An 18,664-nucleotide genomic window follows, 5' to 3' on the forward strand; every position below is an offset into this window, starting at 1 on the left:
AACATACAAGCCTCTTTTGGGAAAATACCGAAACACTCAAACTGATCTGCTGACGCTGCTAAATGTACAAAACTACATGTATGGAGTTATACATACAAAAATACATGTATACAAAGACCGTATACAAACAGACATGTATGCATTCTCCATTCCCTATGTACTTATTTTTAGTTATTAGTATTTAGATATTTATTAATGTATAGGTTAAGCAAATTAGTATAAAAGACAAGAATATATTCAATAAAGTGAGGATTTAAGTCGCAACCTTTAACTTGCAACGTCTTCTTATTCCTTTCAAACTTTTCATGGCGATCCTGCCAGGAGTAAATTATTGAACTTTTCATGGCGATCCTGCCAGTTTAGATCAAATCAGCACAACTGCTAAAAACGATCTAACTGGAAAAGATCCTGCCAGTTTAGATCAAATCAGCACAACTGCTAAAAACGATCTAACTGGAAAAGATCCTGCCAGTTCAATTTTTTTAAAAAAAAAGTTGCTGATCAAGCAATAAAAAATTTTTCTAAGATCCAGCCAGTTATTAGAAATCCTGCAAATTTGGCAAGGAGCAAAGGATAAACAACACAGTTATTAATCCTGCAAAAATTGGTAACATAGAAGGAGCAAAAGGAGCAAAGGGTAAACAACATAGTTATTAATCCTGCAAAAATTGGTAACACAGAAGGAGCAAAAGGGAGCAAAGGAAATTATGATCGACAACCTAATAAAATGCATTAACAATCAACGCGAGAAGTTTCGACAACAATATGCACATCTTTTAAAACGCATAAACCTGAGCAATCTGTTACAACTAACAGCATAACCTGGAGAGCGGACATAAAACAATAAAATCAGCACTGGCAGCGTAGATATGAAACATTGATAAACAGCAAAATACTAAATGGCAGCAATTTAGACTAAAGTAGGTATACAATTTATAACGTTAAGTATATTTAAAATTTTAGAATCAATTGAGCGGCCTTACGGACGCTAAACCATTAGCAAAAACGAAAGTTTTTGCTTAGGATTTTTTTTTCTTTTAGTAGGAAATAAAACTAATTAAAAATTTTTTTTTTTGAACAAATTTCCTTTGAAATATTGAAAATCTGTACTATTTAACAAAAAAAAAAAAACAAAAAAAAAAAAATAAATATTATAAAGTATGTACAAACAATTTCTTTTAAACAAAAAATATAATATAAAAATTTACTCTGTTAAAACTTAAAAAATAAATAGAAAAAGAAAAGTAAATTGGAATATTTAGGACACTTCTAAAACCTCTAGAGAAATCATGGCTATTGATCATCACAATAGCCATGATGCTCAAAAACTATATGAAGCACAAATTTAGGCAGGTAAAACCCGCCACAACTCGTATCTAACCCATTACCAGTACCAAACCAAAACTGAGGAAGAGCGATAAATTCAAACCTAAAAAATGTCACAATCGACAGTAAAGGCAACCCTGCCTAAATCGAACAGCAAATCAAAAAAAAATTAGCATAATTCCTTTGATGGCTCCTGACAAAAATAGTCATGAAGCAATAGGAAATTTTAGGACAGTGGAAATAGGCAAAAACTAAGAAACTTTTAAAACCAGCCCATAACAAAAAAAAAAAAAAATGATGAAGAATAGTCACAAAGAGAACCTATAAAAATATAAGTGAAGCGCTATACAAATTTGCAATGACATGTCGCGCTCATTTTCAACTTAGGATAGAAAAATGGTAGCGTAGGAAATACAAGAAACCTGATTGTAGATGATAAAATTGACTTAGGACAATTACTTATCAGGCTGTACACACGTTGTACAAATGCCGCCAATACAGGACTTGGTATTTATATGAAAAACACAGTTGTCCTCATGGACAAATTGGTGAAAAATGATTATTTACTCGAGTAGGCAAATTTAAAATAACAAAAGTAGGTACCCAAATTCTCTAAGATCAAACAATTGCACAAACCCAAAAAGGTTGTGAAAGTGACAAATCCCGGTATAAAAATAATTCTTCATAAAAGTCATGACGATTCTGTCTTGGTGACCGCCGCAGAAATCGCATGACAAATAAGATCAAAGAAATAGCTGGAAAATATGAATCCATATAAAAAGAACATTAAAGATATGAAAATTTTTTTTGCACCCACTGTACCTTCCACTTATCCATTAATAGAACTACTATCAATACATAGCTACCCCGCTCTACCATCAGCAACCCCTCTATCATCTATGTAATTATTACAAATTGACCTTATTATGAATGAAAAATATCAAAAAAAAAAAAAGAGAAATCTTTTCCTTGAATAATATGCGGAATTAGTTTGATAAAATAAAATAAATACATTCATTTATTGCCTAGGTCTCATAAGGTCATATTTTTTAAGAAAATAGCTCACTTTAACCCCAATAGATTAGAAAATATTAATAGCAAGGTTTCTTCTTCTTTAACTTTAGGTAGATAAATAATAAAAATTATTTCGATAGGAAAATGATTTGCATAAGTTAATAAGTAATGGTAGAATAAATAATGGTAGAAACTATAAAAATAATTTAGAAACTAATAAATAAATATTCCAATTCACTTGATTTGTAAGAACATGACGATTTTTAAGAGAGTCGACGCTCTTAAGGACCGGCTGTACAAAACAATTGTATAAAATTTTAATATAAACAATATAAATAAAATAAGTAAGATTTAAAAAATTTCTACATCTAAAAATCTAGAATTTTGAAAAAAAAAAATGGACTTATACAAAAAAAAAATATATATATACGTAAAAAGTAAACAATAATTATAACAATAAAAATAGCAAGGTCAACAGATCAAACGCAAAGCAAACAACCTCTTTCACTACAACAATAAAATATCAAAATCATTGAAAACATGACAAAGAGTCTCATATAATTGGTCACAAAACAATTGTATAAAACTCTTTTTCTAAGGCGGATGGTGTAGAATTATACGTCATACCCACTGTAAGGTACCATTATACCTCACAACGACTGTAACACACTTGCGGTATTACGCTGTATAAATTCCAAATATATTTTAGTAATAATCATATTACAATATTTTTCCCAACATAAATTATTGAACTAACCCAGACGATATGGAATGCCGAACATGAGACCTATATCCATTCACAGCTAATCAATTATACATATAAACATACAAGCCTCTTTTGGGAAAATACCGAAACACTCAAACTGATCTGCTGACGCTGCTAAATGTACAAAACTACATGTATGGAGTTATACATACAAAAATACATGTATACAAAGACCGTATACAAACAGACATGTATGCATTCTCCATTCCCTATGTACTTATTTTTAGTTATTAGTATTTAGATATTTATTAATGTATAGGTTAAGCAAATTAGTATAAAAGACAAGAATCTATTCAATAAAGTGAGGATTTAAGTCGCAACCTTTAACTTGCAACGTCTTCTTATTCCTTTCAAACTTTTCACCACCACCGGTTTCGGAGGTACCCGCGGGTTTTTTCGGTTTTTCGTTAATATCTTTTGAACGAGTTAAAATTTATTATTTTCCGCCTTCGGACAAGACGCGTCGTTTGACACCTCTCTCGATATTTTGGTAGCGTATTAGCAGTCGACGCCTCAACTAGGCTATTACCTTTTTCCCGACCAAGGACTGTGATTTCAGTGTAAACACTGCTACAACAACAACAGTGCGTTTTTCTGGAAAACTTGTTTTCGCACAATAGGGTCGTTTCATGATTCCAGGTCACATATGTTGCAACATTCTCGTTGTATTAAAAAACCCTAATACTCAAATTAAACAAAAACAAGTAAAGGTGACTAAGTTTGGGTGTAACCGAACATGATATACTCAGCGTGAAATTTAATTGTGCATTTCATTTCAGTTAAATTACTTTTCTACATAACACAACGTACCGCCCGTTTGACAAAAAATGTCTCCCCATTTCCTCTTACAATAAAACTTGCTAAGTGAAATATCATTGATTCAAAACTATTTTTTGCTAAGTTATAGCTTATTATTCCAGCCTACGACCTTTAAACTTATTTTATATCTAAGTTGCCGTGGTCTTTAACGGATCCCGTCCATTTTTACTAGAAATATTTTCTGCTATAGGGATAATCTGTGTACACAATTTTGTTACGATATGTAAATTTTTCTTCGAGTTATGGCTCCCGAAACATAGAAAACTGCTTAGTCATAAAAGGGGCGGGGCCACTTCCATTTTAAAAAATTTTAGTGTTTTCCAATTTTATGTTATAATTCAATTTAGAAAGTAAAATTCTATTGATACAAAGCTCTTTTTTGCAAAGATATAGCTTCTTTTATTCGTCCACGACCCTTTTAAAAATCTTTTATATAAAAGTGGGCGTGATCCTTAACCGATTTTGTAAATTTTTCTTCAAAGCATTCCCTATAGTAAAGGCAACCTCTCTGCCGAATTTTGCTACGATAGGTTTAACGGTTTTTGATTTGATTAATAATATTTGTAAATTGTTTTTCAAATTTTTATTAAGAGTCTCAATAGCAGCCACACGTCAAATTTCAACATTCTAGGTGTATTATTTACTAATCAGGTTTTTTGTGTTTTCCAAAATGTTATATAAATGAGTGGGCGTGGTTATCATCCGATTTTCTCATTTTCAATACCATCTATCAATTCTGGGTCCAGATAAGATCTTGTACCAAATTTGGTGAAGATATCTCAATATTTACACAAGTTATCGTATCAACGGACATATGGACGGACGGACATGGCTCAATCAATTTTTTTTTTTTCGATACTGATGATTTTGGTATATGGAAGTCTATATCTATCTCGATTCCTTTATACCTGTACAACCAACCGTTATCCAAAGTTAATATACTCTTGTTCATAGCACGCTGAGTATAAAACCAATTCAGATAGACTCTTTAGGTACAAAGATTTTAAGATCCAGGCGAGATAGTTTTTAACATACACCCCAGGTGGGTTAAGAGGCTTAGAGAAGATTTCCGCGGTCAACATGCCGTGCGACTAAAATCCATACACCTCGAATGTTCGCCGTCATAGATAATACACTCCAACACCTTTGGGTACTGTCTTTATCGCCACTAGAAGATAGATTTTTAGTATTTCAATACAAATAACCTGATAGGCGGGTTGAACAATAGAATCGTCCACTAAGGTAAATAATTAAAACTTTCGAGTGAGTTTGTCAATATCGCAAATTTAAAGTTCTTTGAGGCGCGAGGGGAATCGATTGCACCCTGATTTAATCATAAAACTACAAGCACTAAATTATACAGAGATTTTCCAAATATTGAGATTTTAAATCCTACATTTTCTAATTAAAAATCTGTGCGGCAATACTTCATCTTTAAACTTTCGAATATCAATGTCAAATTGACAATGCCAATACATCTCTTCGAGAAAAAATAGCTTAGCTTGGCTTCTTCTAGAATTCACATGTCGTTTATCATTGTCCAAACTTGGCTGCTTAATTATTTATTTCAAAAAGCTCTACAGACTATTGCAATTAAATTAAAGCACATTTTGCTTAGTTGCTTTTAATATAGAGCATTTCAACTGATTCTTTGAAATGAAACAGACGTTTATTGTTACGCGATTGGTTGTATAGTAAATAAAAAATATATTATACTTACAAACTTTTCAGTCAGTACGGCATTCCGTAACGGTATATTTTTCATTCCTTATTCCCTCATAATTTTTTGCACGTAAATATTCTGAGGTATAGTTCACTAAAGTATCGCCCCATTTTTATTAACGCCTCCAGTAAATCTCAATACATTCTTCATATATGTTTATTAAGGTGTAATAATAAATATTTTTGAAGTGCATATAAGGACTGAACTTATTGTCTATCTATTTTTAACGTTTTTAAATCAGCCATGCACTGTTCAATTGGTTTTTGACGCAATTTTTATCAAATTAAAATAGCTGTATACGGAAGATATTATTGTTCAACGTTATAATTCATATCCTTTATTTTTGTGGTCAGTTGGTTTCTTATAAAGACTTGTACAATGGTATTGGGTAATTATTGTACCTTTTGTTAACTACTAAGCGAAAGTACAAGTGAAATCATTGTTAAATTATTAAAACAAAATGCAAATAAATTTTTAGTTGAATCTCAAGTAATGCAAGTTAATAAATAGTCATTAAGATCATGAAAATATTTCAATTGAATGTATAAACGCAAAACAAAAAAAAAAAAAAAAAGAATTAACATGTTGTTTTTGTTTTCTTGTAAAACGTTGAAAATTATCGAGTTTTTTGACTATGTACACATTTTACGTCCATAAATAGATCAGAATGTATGTTGCTATGATTAAACGGAATACAAGATACGTCAAGTAAAGTACAAGTTGCCAAACGGACTATTGGCCAGAACTGAGCCAAGTTCACGTCTTATATGATACTCTATGCAGGATGGGAGCTCATCATTTTATTTTATTTAAGTTTGAAACATAGCCTTCAATGTTGTCACAAATTATGTACCTTATCCTATTTGAGTTTTTCTCCTTTTTTAGATTTTTTTACATGTATGTAATTACATAACTGGCATAGTGCCGTCATATTCAATGCTGTAGCTTAAAACTATTTTTATTTTTATGTTAAATATTATTATATATATAGTTTTTAATTCTATAAAATTGCAATAGTTTGATTCCAATGTAATAATTCTTCAGTGGATGTCTCATATACATTTATACTTTGCGCATCAAAGTTTTATTTTAGCAAACGAACGCTTCGTTATGCTCTTCCCCTAATATTTAGTTAGCCTAATAGAACATTCCACACTTTTTTTCTATAGGAAAATTAACGCATTGATGTATTCGCATTTGTTTGAGTTGCATTTTTTTATTTTAAAAACGTTGATTGGGAACCATATTTTGACGTGGACCATTGCTGTATGTAAGAGAAATTATAAAACATATTTATAAATAGATTGTATGTCAGTCATTAGTTGAAGATTTAAAACTGGTATATTTTTTATTAAACCTGACTCCCTATTCATTTAAAATTACAACTTAATTTGGCAGTTCCTTTTCGTAGAAAATTCATGTCAATTTGTGGGCAAACAAACATATATATGTTCACACATATTATTTAACAGGTTTGTAATCTTAACAGACGGCGCATCTAACTCTCACGTGTAAAATAACATCAATAATAAGCTTCTTTATTGTAAATGTCTTTGTTATAGGGCTCATATATAAATCTTTCAGTAATGCTCTTTAACCTTAAGTAGAAAATATTCAATAAAACTTACTGTTGCATGCCTCCTCCACGACCACCGCGTCCACCACCGCCACCTCCACGACCACCCCTTCCAACAGCACCGCCGCGTCCACCACTACCAGGACCCCCGCGACCTCCACCACCAATACCCTGAACGCCAAGTGGCGGGAAATTGTTACTGTAACTGTTGGGTCCCGAAAATCCTTCGTTAACAGGTCCACCACCCATACCACCACCACGTCTGAATCCGCCGCGTGCACCCACGTTTGGAGGCCCATTTCCACGTACGTTACCAAAGCCACCACGGAAGCCTGCATGTGCACCATTATTCCTGGAAATAAAAACAAACAAAAATTATTATTTTGCAGCTATGGTTTTGTTTTATATCTTATGGGTAGCAAGCACGTCTACTTACATATTTAGTCCGTTGTCATTTCTTCGACTATAAAGATTATCTTCAGGATTATGTGGTAGCCCAGCATTGCCTTGAATGCCGCCATTAAAACCACCACGATTTCCAGCACCAAAACGCTGACCTCCTCCTCTTCCACCTGTGGGCAACGCAAAACCTCGCCTATCTTGGCCTGCTAGTCCTTTATTGCCACCAAGGCCGCCAGCCATATTACCGCCCATATTGCCGCCAAAATTGCCAGGGAACATTTCGTTATCATTGTAATTGCTGATGCCGCCAAAGGGTACACTATTATCGTTAGGTTGTGCATCAAAGTTAGGGAAATTTTGTTGCCCACCATCACCACCAAAACGGCTGAATCCACCACGTCCACCCATACCAAAGTTGTTAAAGTTTCCTCTTCCGCCACCGCCAGGGCCTCCACCGACACCATCTTGTGGATTTCTTCTTTGATAAGGCATGCTACGTTGTTGTTTAAGGTGATCGTTACGCATTGGTCCTCCACCTGCACCGAATTTATTTGGTCCACCGCGAACGGCGCCGCCAAAGTTAGGCCCACCACCACCAGGTCCTCCCATGCCGAGGGCACCACCTCCACGTTTTCCCGGACCACCACCACGGTTTCCTAGACCACCACGACCAGGATTTCCAGGACCGCCACCACGATTTCCTGCAATACCTCCTCTTGCTCCTGAAATTAAATGACAGCTAAAATAGTAGAGTAACAGTCTCACTTTGGTAGTAGTTCATACCTCCACCTCGTGGTGGACCTCCTCGACCAGCACCTCGCGCACCCATATTGCCACCACGTCCACCACGGGCTCCCTCAACTGCATTTCCTACTCCGGGTTTTTTATCTTTAGGTCGACCCAGTTCTACAACGATCATTTGACCTTTAAATTCTGATGAATTTAATGCAGCAATTGCAGTGTTAGCCATTTCTTTTGTTTCCATGTGTACAAAACCGCATCGATTCATAACATCGCACTCCACAACCACACCGTAATCTTCAAAGAGGTGGCGCAGTTCCTCGGGCTTTGTGCCAGGCGGTAAGCTGCCCACAAATATCTTTGTAGTCTAAAATGGCCAATTTGACCAAAGAAAAACGTGACAGCGAAATATTGAATATTGAGAATTGCGTAAAACTTCAAGATAATTTCCCCACGTGTACTTACCGCCATTTAGGTGGGTATTAAGTTGCTTTACTATACTGAAAACAGAGTTTCACCGGCTAAATAATTTTAACTTCTATTTTTTACTGGCATACGCACACAACTATTTTCTCAATGAATGATTAATAAAAATATGCCGCTAAAAAATTGTGAAAATGGCGATGGAGTGAAAAGAAAAGCTTGCCACTTAATCTATAAACTTAGCGCTACCATCTTGTGTAAACAATAGAAGATTTCGATAGAAACTTATCGATATTTATCTAATTTCGTAGTGCACTAATGCACTATTGCTATAAATATGTTATTACCTACCCTACAAGAATACTGACTATCATCTGATTGTCAGCCATGTCAACCTAACGATCAGCGCCTCATACAAACTTTCTATCACGAACTTAAGGGGACTTGCGCAAATGTGATGTAAACAACTGTGTACGTGTGAGTTTTTGTCTCCTTCCTATGCACCAACATGGCCTACTGATTAAGTATATAGCCGTACTGCTCACTCTCATTTTTTTTCCTAGATCAGTGATGACACTGTAACTATCAAAAAGTGTCATAAATGATAGTTTACTGTAGATTAGGTTTGACTGTTATACTATCATAAATGACCATTGTTATATTCTGCCAAAAATGAAACAATGATTTTTGTTTTTTATTTACTTTATTTCATTACGTTTTTAATTTTGTACGTGATAAAAGCATACGTGTTTTTTATTTGTTTAAAATAAATAGTTTTATAAGAATTCGAGTTCAGAATGTTCAATTTAAATTTAGAAAATAACAAAACAACAGAAGAGCGCTTTCCTCATGTGGAAACACATTTAAAAATGAATCACCACTAGCCACTATTATTTTTCGCGTATCAATTTTTTGTGTGCACCCCATACATTCCGACAGCTTTTGGTATTTTTTAATATTATTTCCGATTTTTTTTCTTTTAGCATGGAGCTTTGAAATGCTCTCTTTTTCATTTTTTAAACTTATTTTTTATATGGTTTTCGTCGGTTGGAAATGGCTGAATTTAAAAAATAACAAAACAACCGTGATAATCATTTGATTGTCATATGACAGTCAGTAGTGACAACATGATTAAATCGGATAAACTGTTCTCGCATACATAAAATTCCGTTGAGAATTATGTATCTGTCTCACATGGATAATGGTATCTGCTGTATGTTCTTTTGTTCCGTACCAGGTGTCCGAAGCTTTCCCAGTTTGAGTCCTTTTTCATGATTATAGGCTGTCGTTGGGAACATGCGGACATGCGTGAGCGAACAAAGGAACACACATGAATTTGAGTATCAATGTTTACATCATCGCAGGATCAGCATTGTCAATTACAAGTGTGAGTGTTTAGTAAAACTATCAGCGTTTCTTGTAGGGTATGTAAATACAAGAGCTCTGTTATAAATATGTCTCTGATCTGCCTGTCTGTCTGCTTTTGTCTGTTAACCAAAAGTCTGAACTGTATAAAAAATTTGAATTTGAAAAATTTTTAAATCATCTTAGCAACCCAACCAAACAACACAAAAACAAAAGTATTTATTTTAGAAGAAGTTTTCAAGTGTTTTTTTCCGATTTCAAATAAAAAGTGAACTATTATTAATTTTACTATGAAAAAAGTTAGAAAGTGTCGCGTTCCACACTGTTCAAATGACCAGTTTGTGGAAAACTTAATATTTTTCCGGTTTCCGCATAGTGGCGAAATTAACGCAAAGTGGAGGGATAATCTGCGCATCCCTCGGGAAGCGGACCTCCCACAGCACAACGCGTCCGTGTGTGCAAAACATTTTCACGGTGAACTTTTGAATGACAAATTTTTAAGAACGGATGCCATCCCCACCCTCTGGTTGGGTGGGTATTTTTACAAGTTTGTTGTGGGTGTGGGGTGTGGGTAATTCTATATGACAGCATAATGCTAATATGCGTCCAAAAATATGGAGAGGGTCAAACGACCTCTGCAGGTGGCCTTCCAGTTTTAGCAGTTGTGAGCTAAAGTAAACAATTACCATTTTTTTGTGGGTACCCCAAAATCATCAAAATTAAATTAGAATTAAGTTGCTCTGTTGTCAATTTCATAAATTCTCGTGTGCCCCTTCCGGGAAAATAGCTCCATCATGAGTCGTCTGCGTGAGGTCTTTTTGAGATACAAGAATTCATTTACTACGTTTTAACTTCTGCTTACTTTCAAATTTTTAATAAAATACTGTTTAAATATTATTTTAAAATATTGCATATGTTATTTATATCGTACATTATATCTTTAAATTATGTATAAAATTAATTTGTAGACTGATAAATAAATAAATTTAATTAAATAAATTAAATGCAAAGTGTACCTAACATTCGAGTCACTCTTGTCGCGTTGTAGCACTTTCGCAGCTTTGATTCTTTTTAATTGCGAGAAGGATCGTTCGGCCACGTGCGTTCGGCAGAACAATTTGTGATAATGTTAAAAATAGCTATTTCTGTGTTAGAAAATACATCGGCTGATTGATCTTCCATTAGAATCTTATACAAATGACTAAGAGTTTTTTGTGCATCAGTGTATATGGAATTCACGTAACTTTGGAATTGTTTCATTTCAATGAAAAATTCTTCCAAATCTCTAGAATAAAAAATAACTAAGTTATTTATAGCTTCGTGGAGGTCTCCATCTCTTAGAGAAAAGTTGATGAGAAATGCAAATCTCTCTAAAACTTCCATATACTTTCACTGTGAAGATTGTGATTGATTTCGAGGAACCATTTTGTCCTAAAATCATCGCTAGGCGAAAATTCTACTTCTGGAGCATTTCTGTCATTATGTTGTTTTTTCTAGGACGAGTACGTTTTACGATTTCTGTATAACCTACACCAGGTAATAGTTGTTTTATTTTTTCCCCGAAATCATTGAACTTTTCACGGAATGAAACTAAACTCTCTTCTAAGCATCCGTACAAAAGCACACGTTTTCAAATCTGCTTTTTCACTTTGCAATGACTTACTCATTGAACGCATAGCAATCAAAATAGAGTTGAAGGCTCTACCCGATGTTCAAAACTAACCGAAATTTTTCAAAATAAAAACCACCAGTGTACATTTTGAGATTATTGTTTTTTATTATTCAATATACTCTCCTCTCACTTCACTAATACACTTTGTCAAATGAGTAGGAAATGTCCGTTTTAGGAATCTTGTCAAATTTGTCGGTCGTCGCCTTTTGAATGCGGTCAATGGAGTTTTATTTATTTGAGTAAAAATTATTTTCAGTTCTAATTATATGTTCCTTTCACTCTCTAGAATTTTATTTTATTTAGGCAACTGCCTATTCTGCCTACTTGTTAATCTGGCCCTGTTAATAATGATCAATAAACATCCCTTCCTTTTAAGTCTTCAACCTATCTAAAGTCATGCTACTTACCCGTAGGTTATGAAGACGTTCCACGTCAATGGAAACCGGGCAAGCCAAGTAAGTCCTGTTGTTTACAGTGCTGTGTTTTGGATGGCAAACACACACATTTTAAATTCCCGTGGGAAAGAAAAGCTCGCGGAGCTTGGGCTCTGGCCTGCAAAGTCGATGCTTCTTAAAACAAGCTATATGTTTGTAGCAAACATTTTCAACGTAAACATTTGGGCAAAAACCAAGTCCTCTCAGGGCACATCCCTAGCTTTTTTTTTTAGAGGATAGAAAAATTGGAGAGGTTGACGTTAATTCAGAAAATATAAATCCTCACGATAATGAGGTGTCGTCAAAATATGTATGTTTTAAGGACTTGGGGATTTTTCCCACACTAGAGGTAAAAACTAAGCCATCTGAAGATATTTCAGTGAGCTTCAAAACGAAAGGACATCGCGTTAAATTACTTAATTCAACGCGGTATCATTTTCGATATTCCGCTTTTCAGGAGAAGAAAATTTGTTTGTTAAAAAAGGAAATTAAAGAACTTAAATTACAAAATCGGGACTTTCGTCGTCGGTCTATAATTGCTGCCAAAGATGCCAGTGCAAATGCGGTCACATTCGCGAATATGATCGTACAAACTGGAAAACGAGCATTTTATACCGACGACGAAACAACTTCTCTTTTGCGATTACGGCCCATTCGATTGGTTGTACCCGGTATCAACGAGAACGTCTGTAAGAATTTAAAAGACATTGTAAAAAATATGCCCATATAAGATGAAATTTATGTTATAACAAGGCGAGAGACTTAATTGATGACTTCGAAGATATCGGTGGGGGCCATCGTACTTTGAAACTTGGAAGCAGATTCCTTTTTTTTATGACTAAAGGTATCACATAAAATTGGAAATAGGTTTTTTCATATTATATTACGGATGCCTCTATGGATGCCAAGGCCTTAAATTTCATACTTCGAGACAATCTTTCCAATTTGACAGATATCGGTTCAAATGTTAAATCTATCATTTGCGACCAAGCTGGTATTAACCTCTCGTTGTATAAAAGTTATTTGAGTACCCATATAACCAAATCATATTTCATGCATAACGATACAAAGGTGTATGCGCTCCATGACTATTGCCATCTCATTAAGTCTATACGTAACAACATGCTTTTCTACCAAATTGAGACTATTGATGGTATTGCGAGCTTCGACGTCATAAGTGCTCTGTATGACATCGACAAGCAAAACCCCAACTTCAAAATTTGTCCGAAACTTACAGAGGTTCACGTTCACGTTTACCCGTCAAATTTTGATCGTTCAAAAGTTTCAAAGGCGGTACAGGTACTAAGTAATTCGGTCGCGGCCGGCATTGAACTAGCATATAACCAAAATTTATTTGGTAAAAATAAGTATATGGAAAGCCTCGCGAAGTCGACACAAAAGTTCGTAAAAAAGTGTAACGACATATTTTACGATCTTGATGCTAAAACAAATCTACAAATCCATTAAAATGTGCAATCCGCCGGGATAGCAGGAAAAAGATCCAAAGGCTGAAAGGTTACGTTGAACATTTGCTTTCCTGGAGGGTCTTCAAAATAGACTCTGAAGGTGAAAAAAAGTATAGGTTAGTTCACTGCATTGATGGTCTGCGACAGACAATTATTGCAATGTTGATGCTAACTGAAGACCTTTTTGAAACATTGTTTTAGATACGTTATAACTAAGAGACTTATTTTTTGTGGAATATGTTTGACCTTTTTACCCGTTTTCTTCATTTTTAAGAAATTTTCACGATTTTTAAGTTAAGGCACTATTAATCCATCATATTGGAAATGGTTATGGATATGGGTATGGTTACGACTATGGAGTTAAGCTGGAGTCATTGGTGCTGTATGTCGTATCGCTGTATCCGTATCCCTAACGTAATCAGCTGTTTATCGTTACGACGGTAAACCAAAACCCAATTGGTTGGCTACGATACGGTTACGACTTTAGCGGCACCAATAATCGATTGCATTGATTCTCATAAGGTTGGTCGAATCAGCTGTTAAAAGGTTACCGATACGGTTATCGATAAAGCACCAATGTTTCCAGCTTTAGGATTGAAGCTGCAGACATTGGTGCTTTATCGGTAACCGTATCGGTAACCTTATAACAGCTGATTCGAAGAACCTTATGAGAATCAACGCAATCGATTATTGGTGCCGCTAAGGTCGTAACCGTATCATAGCCAACCAATTGGATTTTGGTTTACCGTCGTAACGATAAACAGCTGATTACGTTAGGGATACGACTACAGCGATACGACAAACGGCACCAATGACTACAGCTTAAAGGGCGAATTAAAGGTGAATTATAACCATAAAGCCATAACCAGATAAAGCAGCTGATCGAACCTACCTTATGGAAATCAATGTAATCGAGTTAGCGTTATGGTATGGCACCATTAATCGATTACATTGATTTCCATAATTTGCCCTTAAGGAAGTTTAATTCGCCCTTTAACAGGTGATCAAGGCTCTTGACTATTGTGAACGTTTTTTCGAACATTCGCTACTTTATGAATTCACAATGATTCGAAACAAAATTAAAATTCACCACAACCTTTGATTAAACAAATGTAAACAAATAATTTTTCCTAGAAAATGTATGCTCCGCCAGACGAAGAACATTTTTGCAATTTCAATCACAGTAAGAATACAGAATGTATTTTACCAACAATGGAACTAATGGTCAACTTTCGATGGGATAGCGACCGTATAAAGAAGCCGTGTATTTTGTGTGCTGAAAAAATCGTCTGTAAAGGATTGCTCGTAAGAACACCTGAAGTTTTGATCAAATTGAGAAAATTACATTTATATGATTCAATTCAGCAACTGCGATTGACGGAGAAGAACGATCAACGGCGCATGTACATTACCACAGTGGATGGCGGATCATTTAGTGAATTGAAGCAAGATCAGTCGCTGCATGTGACATTCACGGGTTTCATCGAAAATCTAGCACGAATGCTGCAAGATTGTCGCACAGGAAAACTTGAATTAGCGCTTGTAAAAAATCAAAACTGCGGAGCAGACTATCCAGAGACCTATCAACTACAATTTATAGAAATGCGTAGTTTTAAAAACTTAATTCACTTATGTTTGCCTAGTCGAATTGCACATTTAAATGTCGTATTGTTCTATATGAGCAATAGACTTGATACTGTAGAGGTGAAGGGCAAACATTTTAATAATTGCATATATATAAAACTGGTTTGTTTTATAGAAACGGAGTCAAGCACAAGAGAATGAACTGCAGACTTTGCAACAGGAAATCGAAATGCATTTACGTACGAATGAACACTTAAAGGCGGAAAATAGCAAGCTAAGAGAAAATATAGTGGAGAATGCAAGAAATTTGAATCAGCGCCACTCAGAGGAGATACAACATTTGCAAGAGAGCCTTCGCAAGTCATCCGAACAGAGACAAAAGGATAATGAACGCAACCAACAAACCATTACGGCATTGCAACTGCAATTAGATAAATTGATGGCAGATAAAAACACTTTGCAAATGGATAAAATGTAAGTTGTTGAATAACTATTTGCAAATATATAGTTTCTATTTTAAAGGAAAGAACAAAAACGCGTCGAAATGCTTAATGAGGAAATATCAAGCTCAAAATCGCAGTGCTCAGCGTTAAAAGAGCAAATCGAACGCCTCCACGCAGAAATATCATCAATGAAAAATACTGAACGCAAAAATGAAATGCATTTATCTGATGCACGTAATCATATTTCAGATTTGCAAGAAAAATTTAAAAGATATGATAAAGCCAAGGTAATAAAGTATTTAGACTTCGATCCATGCACTCACAGTCATTGTTTTGTAGGCTGATGTTGTTGCTGAACTAGAGGCTGAGAAAAAGATTTCACAAACAAAACGAAAAGCGCTCGAAATGGCTGCTGAAGAGATATCGAAAGCCAATGAAATAATTATGAAGCAAACACAAGAGTTAATAAAATTAAAGAAAACTATTAGTTGGCGCACGGAAGTTGCAATACAGCAAGAAAAAGCGATCGACGATAAGGACAAACTTTTACAACTGCGTGAAACGGAATTGACCCAAGCGCGTCAAGCTGTACGAAGTCTGCGTGAAGAAATACCACAGCAACTTGAAGCTATGAGAAAATTTGCCAATTCTTTGGAGCAAAAATATAGCGAACGTAAGTTATTACAAAGATGAACAAATTTTATTGAAATAATATTTTGTTGGTTTCAGAGATTCAATCACTGCGTGAAAAATTAAGCTCCGATGGTAAGGAGAACATTTCTCCTCACATGTCCACCAAAGGATTCTCCTCAAACCGACGCAAATGACTGATTATGTTTGTACACTGCCAATTCACACGCCACCGTCATTTTTATACTAGTTATGTTGTATTTATTAAATAAAAGTTAGTAACTTATAGAATTGTACATATACATTTCTAACTAATCATCTACGTCGGCTGTCGCTTCGCCAGCATTCGCTGTGCCAACGTTCACTGCTTGAAAGATTTCTTGGTCGGATTGATTTTTCTTAAGCCTGTCACGTATTAACTCTGCAATTGCCTTTTGTGTTCGTCGGTCTAAGCGCTCTAACTTTTTTGATACATCACGTTTTAAATCCCAATCTGGTTTTCGTGGTGCTAAATTCGCTATATCAATTTCATCGATAATCATTGGCTGGCGCAATAGTTCTAATTGCCCCTCGACCGCCTCCTCAATATCGCCAGAGGGTTTTTGTTCCAAAACTTCTCCTTCGGTATTTTCATTTTGTGGTTTATAGCTTCGAAAAATCGGCCTGCAATTGAAAATCAGATTAGGTTTTAATGGATACATCCAGACATAAGAACCAACCTTGGTAACTTTTCGGCATCCTCACTATTTGTATCTTTGTCCGACTTTTTTGCTTTTTCGCGCAGCTTGTGTATACGCTCCTTCCGCTTCAATGATTCCTCGGTTAACTTACCTAATTTATTTTCGCCGGCTTCCATTTTTATAATATACAAAAATTAAGTCCTAAATAAACAAATGATTATCACCCAAGGCGAATTCAGTACCAGGTGTTGTTATCCCACCTGGTATGGATTCCCTTGTTATCACCCATGGCGCTACGATACAAAGTGGCAGCATGGAACAGCTGATTATAAACTTTTTTTATTTGATTTGCTACATCAACTTCCGGTGCAGTACGATTTTGACATTTGTCCATCGAATTTACAAAAACTAAGTACATGGAATTCTTATTTTTGTTTGTAGGTATGTCACCATGCTGCCACCTTGTATCATTCCGCTATGTTATCACCCATGGTTCAACTATGTACAGGTTGGCTCATCTCATCAGCTGATTTTATTTATGTCATTGCAAGGTCGAAGGGATTGTGAAAAGGAGATGGCAAACTCAAAATGAAACCAACACATTGGCAACATTTTACTTACACATACAAAAACTGATAAGTTTTATGTTTCCATTCCATACCATTCGCACCAACACCAATACACAGATTTTGACAATTTGAACAGATATATTTTGTTGCTTTACAGATGAGCCAACCTGTATATAGTTGAAACAATAGTAATCACCATTACACAAGGCGAATTCCGTAGTCTTGACAGAGAATTAAAATTCTCTGTTCTTGATATGCCTTGCCATTTAAGCCAAGGCCACATGGGCCACATTGAGCTGCTGTACACCGCGCTTCACTTTTCTACCTATTTGATCAATCAACTTGGCTGCGCCACTGCTGCCGCTACGTGTGAATTGCTTCATAAAAGCTCCGACACATAAGCAGTTTTTCATATATATGAGTTTAATACAAGCTTATGCATAATGAGTAGATGGCACATATTTTTATGGAGAACGGTATAATGAGTGGCACTGGCGCCATCTGATATTTAAAAGTAGCCAACTCCCAAAGCCGACACAAAATATGTTAGCAAGTATTTTGGTTGTATAGGGAAAATGTTTATAACAGTGCTTCACGAAACTTTATATGTGAATGGGCAAGTCGTAATAAAATACAATTTCCAAGTCTGAAGTTCCTTCATATTTACAAACGCAACATCTTGGTTGATTGTGGTAATTTTATTGGAATGCATAAGGCAAGATGCCAATGAGACGTGTCTTCATAGACGCGTACAAGATATGACATGTAGCTACGATTTCTCTACGCCTCAAGATCTGCACACGAAGCTACTTTCGAGCGTCGCTACAAAAATCAAACAATTATTGAAAAAATATTAAATCAAATTTCTTCAGGTATATCCGTCCCCGAAACCAAAGGAAAATAGGTATTAAAAGTTGTTTGCATCCCCGTGCATTTGTAAATTATGAAAGATGTAAAATTTACACCACCGCGAACTAGAGAAAAAAGTGATTTTTTATTTTCCAACACTTTTAAGCCTTTTAATCGCTTCA

At 35.1% G+C, this 18,664-nt stretch overlaps 3 protein-coding genes across 4 annotated transcripts in view; 1 reads left to right on the forward strand and 2 right to left on the reverse strand.

Moving 5' to 3' along the window:
- Sas-6 (Spindle assembly abnormal 6) overlaps positions 1 to 16,674 on the forward strand; it is a 24,437-nt gene extending 7,763 nt beyond the window's left edge. For both annotated transcript variants that reach the window (XM_067763295.1, XM_067763294.1), the window contains exons 2-7: positions 14,862 to 15,032; positions 15,093 to 15,431; positions 15,487 to 15,785; positions 15,834 to 16,041; positions 16,094 to 16,427; positions 16,484 to 16,674. In XM_067763295.1, the coding sequence (XP_067619396.1) occupies positions 14,865 to 15,032; positions 15,093 to 15,431; positions 15,487 to 15,785; positions 15,834 to 16,041; positions 16,094 to 16,427; positions 16,484 to 16,581 (1,446 nt within the window). In that variant the 5' untranslated portion in view covers positions 14,862 to 14,864 and the 3' untranslated portion in view covers positions 16,582 to 16,674. The remainder of the gene's footprint in view (positions 1 to 14,861; positions 15,033 to 15,092; positions 15,432 to 15,486; positions 15,786 to 15,833; positions 16,042 to 16,093; positions 16,428 to 16,483) is intronic.
- On the reverse strand, positions 5,957 to 9,009 carry LOC137245465 (uncharacterized PE-PGRS family protein PE_PGRS20). Its single transcript, XM_067776166.1, has 5 exons — positions 8,833 to 9,009; positions 8,410 to 8,734; positions 7,661 to 8,348; positions 7,277 to 7,576; positions 5,957 to 6,912 (listed from the first exon to the last, which is right to left on the reverse strand). Exons 1-5 carry the CDS (start codon positions 8,836 to 8,838, stop codon positions 6,870 to 6,872), a joined length of 1,362 nt encoding a protein of 453 aa, XP_067632267.1. The 5' UTR covers positions 8,839 to 9,009; the 3' UTR covers positions 5,957 to 6,869.
- Positions 16,429 to 17,470, reverse strand: LOC137238394 (coiled-coil domain-containing protein 12). The gene is made up of 3 exons (XM_067763297.1): positions 17,325 to 17,470; positions 17,104 to 17,265; positions 16,429 to 17,047 (listed from the first exon to the last, which is right to left on the reverse strand). The coding sequence occupies exons 2-3, from the start codon at positions 17,238 to 17,240 to the stop codon at positions 16,696 to 16,698; spliced, it is 489 nt and encodes a 162-aa protein (XP_067619398.1). The 5' UTR covers positions 17,241 to 17,265; positions 17,325 to 17,470; the 3' UTR covers positions 16,429 to 16,695.
- Between the last annotated feature and the right edge of the window lie 1,194 nt (positions 17,471 to 18,664).

Source organism: Eurosta solidaginis, chromosome 1 (genome assembly GCF_040869045.1).
Source record: "Eurosta solidaginis isolate ZX-2024a chromosome 1, ASM4086904v1, whole genome shotgun sequence".
In the NCBI taxonomy this organism is placed as follows: domain Eukaryota; kingdom Metazoa; phylum Arthropoda; class Insecta; order Diptera; family Tephritidae; genus Eurosta; species Eurosta solidaginis.